Source organism: Chiloscyllium plagiosum, chromosome 24, assembly GCF_004010195.1.
Source record: "Chiloscyllium plagiosum isolate BGI_BamShark_2017 chromosome 24, ASM401019v2, whole genome shotgun sequence".
Classification (NCBI taxonomy): domain Eukaryota; kingdom Metazoa; phylum Chordata; class Chondrichthyes; order Orectolobiformes; family Hemiscylliidae; genus Chiloscyllium; species Chiloscyllium plagiosum.
Genome location: NC_057733.1, coordinates 20,821,316 through 20,830,154, shown reverse-complemented (window position 1 = coordinate 20,830,154; position 8,839 = coordinate 20,821,316). Strand labels below are relative to the sequence as shown.

Here is an 8,839-nt window from a genome sequence, read left to right as displayed (position 1 = left end):
CCACCACCCTCTGTCTTCTACCTTTGAGCCAGTTCTGTATCTAAATGGCAAGTTCTCCCTATATTCCATGAGATCTAACCTTGCTAACCAGTCTACCATGGGGAACCTTGTCAAATGCCTTACTGAAGTCCATATAGATCACATCTACTGCTTTGCCCTCATCAATCCTCTTTGTTACTTCTTCAAAAAACTCAATCAAGTTTCTGAGACATGATTTCCCACGCATAAAGCCATGTTGACAATCCCTAATCAGTCCTTGCCTTTCCAAATATATGTACATCCTGTCCCTCCAGATTCCCTCCAACAACTTGCCCACCACCAATGTCAGGCTCACCGGTCTATAGTTCCCTGGCTTGTCATGACCGCCTTTCTTAAACAGTGGCACCACGTTAGCCAATCTCCAGACCTCACCTGTGACTATTGATGATACAAATATCTCAGCAAGAGGCACAGCAATCACTTCCATAGCTTCCCACAGAGTTCTAGAGTACACCTGATCAGGGCCTGGGGATTTATCCACTTTTATGCGTTTCAAGACACCCAGCACTTTCTCCTCTGTAATACAGACATTTTTCAAGATGTCACTGTCAATTTCCCTACATTCTATATCTTCCATGTCCTTTTCCACAGTAAATACTGATGCAAAATACTCGTTTAGTGTCTGCCCCATTTTATGCAGCTTCACACAAAGGCCGCCTTGTGATCTTTGAGGGACCCTATTCTCTCCTAAGTTATCCTTTTGTCTTTAATATATTTGTAAAAACCTTTTGGATTCTCCTTAACTCTATTTGCCATTTAGTCTTCCAGCATTCCCTATACCTACCAGCCTTTCCTTTCACCCTAACGGGAATATACTTTCTCTGGACTCTCGTTATCTCATTTCTGAAGGCATTCCAATTTCCAGCTGCCCCTTTACCTCTGAAAGTTCTTGCCCAATACCGTCAAAATTAGCCTTCCTCCAATTTAGAACTTTAACTTTTAGATCTGTTCTATCCTTTCAAAGTAAGCCATTACATCAGCTGAGGTGACTTGAGCAATATTGTTTCTATTTGAAGGGATAACTTAAACTGAATTCTGTAAAGGTGATCATATTTGACAATGTCAGCAAAACACAGCCTTCTCTTTTTCTATTTTATTGGGACTATTACCGATTTCCTCATTAACTCAACCTCTTCAGAATAAAATAATTTAATAGCTTGCAGAAAAGCTGCTATTGATTATTAAAAATGGATAAAAATCTGGCTAATGCATATCATGCAATTGTAGGGCAGAAAAGATTGAGTAGATATAGAAAAGGCCATTAAATTCAAGCCAAAATATTGGTTATTTTAAAATGGTTCATCTCTCTCACCATAAAATAACCAGCAAGGCCCTGAAACTCCTTGGGACTTTTTACTAGTCTCTTGGTATAATGCCACTGCCTCCCAGTGGAACCACATTGACTACAAAATGAGTGACAAGTCAGGGATGGAGGGGCAGAGGGGATTTGTAAGGTCTCCTTAAGGTGAAACATGGGGCAGAGTGACAGTAGGTGATGCCAAAAGAGATTTGGCATAACAAGTTCCATGCCAGCATTTGTGTATCCCACCAAGAAGGATGACATCTGAAATGTGGTCTGCACTTTGGAGGAAGAAATTTCAAAAACATCTTTAGTTGGCTAACTTATTCAGGGGTCATCTAATAGTGGCAGGGTTAAGGAGTGAGAATGTCAATGTCATTAGGGTCAGGACAGGCAGGTGCCAATGTAACATTTTCACAATATTTAGAGTTGAGATTACTAACCATGGAATTCCACGATCATAGTATTTTACATGCATTTTAACAATTCTTTAAGGAGCATTTCCAGTTTGTAACCAGACAGATTATTGTGGTTTCAAGCTTTCTTGTGCAAAATTGAATCAGGGTATTGTCCTTTAAAATCAAGGTTGTAGCTGCCTATTTTCTATGAAATGTTTCTGGATGTCTGCAAGACTTCAAATTAAGAACAAAGAGTTTTTCAGTTGTCCTGGCCTGATACTTGTCTCTTAACCAAAAGCATCAGAAGCAGGTTAATAGGTCATTCATCTCATTGTTGTTTGTGGAACTTTGGGGTAATGACAATAGCTGTTTGGTTTGTCTGGATAACAATGGCACAGTACAATTACTTCTGTCAGAAATTTGTGATACAGGAGTAGAAAAGTCCTTCTCTTCTTAAAAATGACAAGAATAAACTCTGTAAACGTAGTTGGAAAGCAACATAATAGCATTTTACAATGCAACTTTCTATACCAGATATATACATCTCTTTTTCCGCTTGTTATTTTGTGATCCTATGTGAAGCAGGTGCAGAACAGCCATTCAACAAATTAGATTTATTTTTGACCTCTACTCCAGTTGTTCAGCAAATGTATCCAGTTCGCAGCTGAGCCATATCATCCAAGGAAGTCTCTGGATTTAGGCTGCCTTCCCAATCTGTTCTACATCAGTTTGGAGCAATGATTGGGATACCACAATAGCGAAAGGAAAGGCTGCTGCTACTTTTGGCTACACTGCTCTTGGATTAGGGACAGGAGCTCCAGCCAGTGATCTTAATTCTGAATGGTATCCAGCCATTTCTGCTGCAATTATGCATGTTGATAGGTTCTTGACACTCACTCGGAAGAGGAAATATGAGAAGTGAAAGATTCAAAATGATTGAAAATGACAAGTTTCTAAAGTTCTTAAAAAAGATAAGGTTTTCAATTTGATTAAAATATTAAATACATACTCAGAAACAGACATACACTAACATTTACTGTTAAATCACATAACAGCAGTGGAATTACTTCAGATATATAGTTTCCACTGTGTTCAGCAGGGGAGTCTGTGAGAATGTGATTTGCCTGCTGTATGTAAAGACCATTATAATCTGCTAGCGTTGATAAAACTTAAGGGTAAAGAAGTAAGGATTCAAAGCAGCTTTGATATAACCGCATATGGTTGGGCAGCAGAAAGACAGGAGCAGTGATCTGATTTGTGGATTCATTTTTATCAAACATGCAGTGGAGTTATAACTCAGTTCCATGAATAGGTCGTGTGATGCAGACAAAGCTTTAGAAATGTTTCAGGGACACTACATCCACATTTCAAACTGGAATGAAATGGAAGGCTAGGCAAAGGAAAGCCTGAGAAATACAAATCTAAGTAAACCCAACTGCTTCTGCCTCAAGTAAACACAGCTCTTAAATACTATCACAAGCAATGCTGAAATAGTTCTAACATTTTCTTAATAAGAGTCTCTAGGGGGGACAATAAGAATATAACTAGTCATATAATTAAAAATGAAATTATTATCAATACAATCTTCCACAATCTCCAACACACGAGCAAATATCATTATCAACATTTGTTTCCCTTCTTGGAACAAGAGGAATTCTGGCCAAACAGATTACAGCACACAAAGCAGTAGGAGTAACAATCTATTTTATAATTATAATTGGAACAAACTAGTGCTGACTGAATAAAAGTAAAGGCACTGTAAATGTGCTTTCATTTCAGGGAAAGCACCAATTGGCCCTAAAGTGGCAGAGGCTCTCTCCATCTGCAATGCACCTTCACCAGAGTACCAGAGGACTGAGTTTGCTATCACCAATACTCCTTATTTTCTAGGGCTTAGAAGGAACATAATATATAGCTGATACACCTGATGAAATTAGGTGTGGTTTCTTGCAGTTTTAATCTTGCCTGTGCGGCACAGAAAGGATTTTGCTTTGAACCCAGGATGAACATGTAAGATGTTCTTGTTACAAGGATATTTCAATTGTACACGTGATCTTCCCTGTCTGACATTCAGGCCTGGAACTGATCACGCACAATTTGCTATTTCTTTCACGGTTGCTTAAGATGAACTCATTGTGGCATAATACCCAGCATGCCCATGTAAATGTGACCCTTCTGAATCATAGTAGGGTCTTGGATACTTATAAAAAAACTGTGGATGCTGGAAATCAGAAAGAAAAATAGAAATTGCTGGAAAACCTCAGCAGGTCTGGTAGCATCTGTGGAGAGCAGTCAGAGTTAACATTTTGGGTCCAGTGACTCTTCTTCAGAACTTTTGTTTCCTATAAACCAAAGCATCTCTGAATATTTGTGGATATGATGCCAATCAACTGGGCTTCCTTGTGCTGGATGGTGTCAAGTTTCTTGGATGCTGTTGGATTTGCACTCATTCAGACAATGGGGCATTATCCAGCACAATCCTGACTTGTGCCTCGTGATTGATGGAAGGGCTTTGGGGAGTCGATAAGTGAATTGCTCATTACAGGAATCCTAGCCTATGACCTCCTCCTGAAGTCATCATATCGCTGGTTCAATTCAGTTTCTAGTTGATGGTAAGCCCAGGACATTGACGGTAATGATTTCAGCAGTGCTAATGTCATGGAATGTCAAAGGATGATAGTTATGTTGTCAGATTCTTTTTCCTAGAGGGCATAGGTTTAAGGTGAGAGGGGAAAGATTTAAAAAGGATCTGAGGGGTAACCTTTTCACACAGAGAGTGGTGCGTGTATGGAACGAGCTGCCAGATGAAGGAGTGGAGGTGGATATAATTACAACATTTAAAAGGCATCTGGATGAGTATATGAATAGGAAGTTTTTAGAAGACGATGAGCAAATGCTGGCATATGGGAGTGGGTCTGATTGAGAAGTCTGGTTAGCATGGATGAGTTGGACCGAAGGGTCTGTTTCTGCGCTGTATGACTCTATGATCCTAAATCAAATACTGTCTGATCAAGAACCACCTGCAGGATGTACTGCAGAAATTCACCAAGACTGCTTATACAACACCTTCAAACCCACAACCACTATTATCAAGAAGGATAGCAGATATACAGGAACGCTGTGGCGCCGTGTCAAAATCCTGGAATTTTGTTGCTCATCACATTGTGGCTCTACCTATCACATGGACTGCAATTGTTCAAGAAAGTAACTCTCCACTAGTCTCTCAAGGGCAACTAGGGATTGGCAATAAATGCTGGCTCTGCCAGTGACACCTGCATCCCATGAATGAATGAATAAAGTTCATTCTGTAATGAATTATTCCTCCAACGAGAAACCTTGCTAGTTGCTGTAGTTTTCTAACCTTAACATGAACAGATAAATGAGCAATTCAATCTAACAGCTCTGTACTGACATTTGTATTCCACATGAGCTCCTGCAACTTTACTCCATCACTCTCATTTAAACATTGGACTTCCCCTTAAAAATGTCAACACCAATGTCTAAATCTGAAGATCATCCAAATAAGATAGGAAGTATTTTCTAATACTGTAAGTACTTTAGATATTAAAATACTGCTTGAATTTCTTTAATTAAAGATATTTAGTTAAGGAGAGACACATTTCTAAATAATCAAATCAGAAATAATCTAGTCCTGGATTTGAATAAGCCTAAAAGATAAGCAAATCAGGAACCAAGATTTTGTACTTGTAAGGATGGCATGACTGTCAGCATTGAGTGTCAATACAAATGTGAAACTGACAGCAACTTTTAGCATCCACACAGGACAGTTAACTGCCGAAATCCAGAAATTTCTGTTGATGATACTCTGTTCCTCCAATAGGTGCACTTTTGTTGTCGCTATAGATAATCATCCTTCAAAATTATTTGAACACGTGAACTTTCTCTTCTAAGCTGTAATATCAGTGTTCCAAAATAGCTGCGCTTTGTTGAATGAAGTACAACAAAGTTTTGAACAGTACACCCAAGTCCCAGCTACGTCTGAGCAACCTCTTTGGCCTTGAAAAGCTTATTTTATGTTTGCGAAAATTTAAATGTCTACATTGTGAGAACAAATCCAACAGAATATCCATTTAATTAAAAAAATCACATTTTCTCAAAGTTGGTTTACAATGCTCTACCATATATATCATATGGATGCCATTGTCTTTATTTCACCATCTGTGAAATTGATATGAAGGATAATTCGTGTATTTCACTTCTTGGCAAGCTGTCTGTGTGCATTCTTCGATGTGATTAGCCTATTTGAAAGCATCATTGTTGCTGGAATCTAGGAATTGGCCTTGACTCAGTGCCAGAATTAATCCAATGCCTGGAATGAGGAAATGCATGCCACAGGGATTGCTGGGTCTTTTGTGGGGAGCTTTCTTTGAGGTCAGCAGTGAGCGTGGTCATTTTGAGGCCAGCAGCACAATCTGAGCATCAGTTCACATTCATGTTGAACATTCTAGGGGATATTTCATGGTGGGGAACTAGCACTGAATGCTTTCAGGTGCAAAGACAAATGACTAATCTCCAAGTCTGCCTCATTCCCAAACGCATCAATATCAGGCTGAGAGCAGCAACAGAAGCCTTACAACATATACCCAAAAAGGAAGTTATTGTTATCCTAGCCTGATTCTTAGAATTCCTTAGTTCATCCTGAATGAGGAATCGATTACAGCTAGGATGGCATATACAGTGCCAAAAGAACATTTACAGCCCATAATATATTGCCTGTTACCATTGATTTCAGAGGATTTTAAACATATTAAGCTAGCTTCAAATTGTAAAAGCAAATGTAATTTACATTTTAGGTAAATTTTATGATGGATCTGGAAAAGTAGGGAGTCACGTGAAATGTCAGGTAAATTGTAATTGTCACCTCGAGTGCTGACATAGCTAAAGTATTTAAATCCTGTCATTCGTTTGCCATGAGTTCAGGGGAAATCGTGTGCGTTGAGGAGCAGTACAGTTTTACCAACTCATTTAGAACATTGAATGCTACATTTTTCAGCAGACACGTCCGTGTCAGATCATTGGAGCCCTTTCCTTCTTTGAGATAGTTGCTTCCCTTCCTTCAAACACTTGCGATTCGACACAATCAACTAGATTTTCATCTTGCGTCTGACGTTCGCACCTCTGCCCCAGAGAGCTCCGCGCCCGCGGTTTCTCCTGATGCAGGGGTTTGCGGCGCGAACGGTACCACCTCCGGGCTGTTGGTTTGTAAAGGCAGGAACATAGAAACAATTTCAACCCTCTACAAATGGACGGGGTGGGAGGATACATGTGCAAAGCAAATCACGCGGACATTAGCGAATGCTCAAAGCTTTTTTTTTCCACTTTTTTTTGCAAGAGCATCACTTTACCGCAGGATCCTCTGAAATGTAAACATGTTTTTAATGCCACCTTGTGGAGTGTATTGTGCAGCGAAAAGGTCTGGATCACCACTTGCAGAAGTCAAGCAAATCTCTACCTTGCTTCTTAAAGGAAGCCTCAGCTAAAGACTGTCCTTTCGCTCTGTGCTTGCAATCCGCAAGGTGCATTTGACATCAACCACGCCCCCCCCCCCCAGCTGGGAGGCCAAGTCTCAATACCGCAATCCTACAACAAGACACGTCAGATTCTCTCTTCAAACCCTGACACTCTTCGTGACCTCAAATATTTAAGATCTCATTCATTCTCAGCTTGAATACGCATTATATTCTCAATCAATATCGACCGACGCAGCACTGGCTATGTCTGTGGGATGGGAATAGAATCTCTTTCCCCCACACATCGCCCCCACCCCCTCCCTCACATGTTTCTTAAATTGTGGCGGATGGTTGACAATTTCTGAGGACCGAAATGAAATGTGCCCCGGCCCTCCACCGTCAAACTCGGTTTTAGCGAAGCGGCCGCGGCTGGGACCCAGGCTTCTGCGGACAGACTGAACCAAGCGAAGCAGCGAACTGACAAGACACACACTCACAGTCACAGGGATACAGTCACAAACATACCCCACATAAAGTCAATCTCACACAGTCGCACACAAACGCAGGGACACATAGTCCTCATACATACTGGGTTCACAGTCACATACACCACATACAGTCACACAGGGACATAGTCACACGCACCCCCCCCCCCCCCTCCCCAACACACACACAAAAGGGACACACAATCACGCACACACAGGGTCACAGTCTTACAGACAGGGAGACGCAGACACATACAGGGACTGTCACACATAAAATAACAACCAGCTCTGCATTCCTGAGCTAAACTCTTCGCAGTCTCTGCTGTCGTTCAGCCGGGGCACATTCTCCGGGATGCAGGCGTTATAAATGCTATTATTATTATTATTATTGTTATTGATGTGAAACAACAGACATGGGTCATAGATTTGCAATGCTGCGCCTACCTCCCCACCGTCTGGTTGGCGAGCTGCCGCATCCGATTGAACTGCTTCTTCATCATTGACTGGGGAGCGAGCTGCTGCAATGAAAGAACATTTCACTGATAAAACCCACGCAAGCTCTGATCGCCAGCTCAATATTTCTTCTCCGCGTATCTTCTCCTTCTCGCTCACTCTAGGTGCTGACTGGCATTTTATCGCTCCCTCTGGTTACTGGGTGCCAGCAGCAGCTCCGTCTTACCCCCCTCCCCCCTCCCCCCAACACGGTAAACCAGGGAGCGCTTGGACCATATTCTGTCCTCGGAAGCAGCACAGCCGCCTCTGTTCCTACTACGCATGCGTCCGCAAGCCCGCTGCCTCATGGGATCTGAAGTCCCAGGGTCGACACTGTGTCCAACGATTGCGAGAGAAAGAACTACAGTTCCCAGATATCCATGCTCGCCCGTACCTACACACATAGAAGCCGCGGAGCGCCGTATTTTACCGGTGGAGAACCGCAGTCTGCTGCCAACAATTGTGCTTGCATTGATCAGCAATGCAACACTTTTGAGGGGATGCTTTCCACACAGCTAGCTTGGAACACCAAGCTCCCATTTCAAACATCAAATTGTCACATCCTGGGTACATTTTCAGTTTTTATTTCCAATGTACAACATTAAGGGTTACTTGTCCCATGATGTAAAAAATTAAAAATATCTGAAAATATTT

At 41.4% G+C, this 8,839-nt stretch overlaps 1 protein-coding gene across 1 annotated transcript in view; it reads right to left on the bottom strand.

The window, feature by feature from the left end:
- Positions 1–8,418, bottom strand: part of arhgap44a (Rho GTPase activating protein 44a) — a 308,826-nt gene extending 300,408 nt beyond the window's left edge. Inside the window, exon 1 of the mRNA XM_043714506.1 lies at positions 8,138–8,418. Within this exon, the coding sequence (XP_043570441.1) occupies positions 8,138–8,193 (56 nt within the window). The 5' untranslated portion in view covers positions 8,194–8,418. The remainder of the gene's footprint in view (positions 1–8,137) is intronic.
- Between the last annotated feature and the right edge of the window lie 421 nt (positions 8,419–8,839).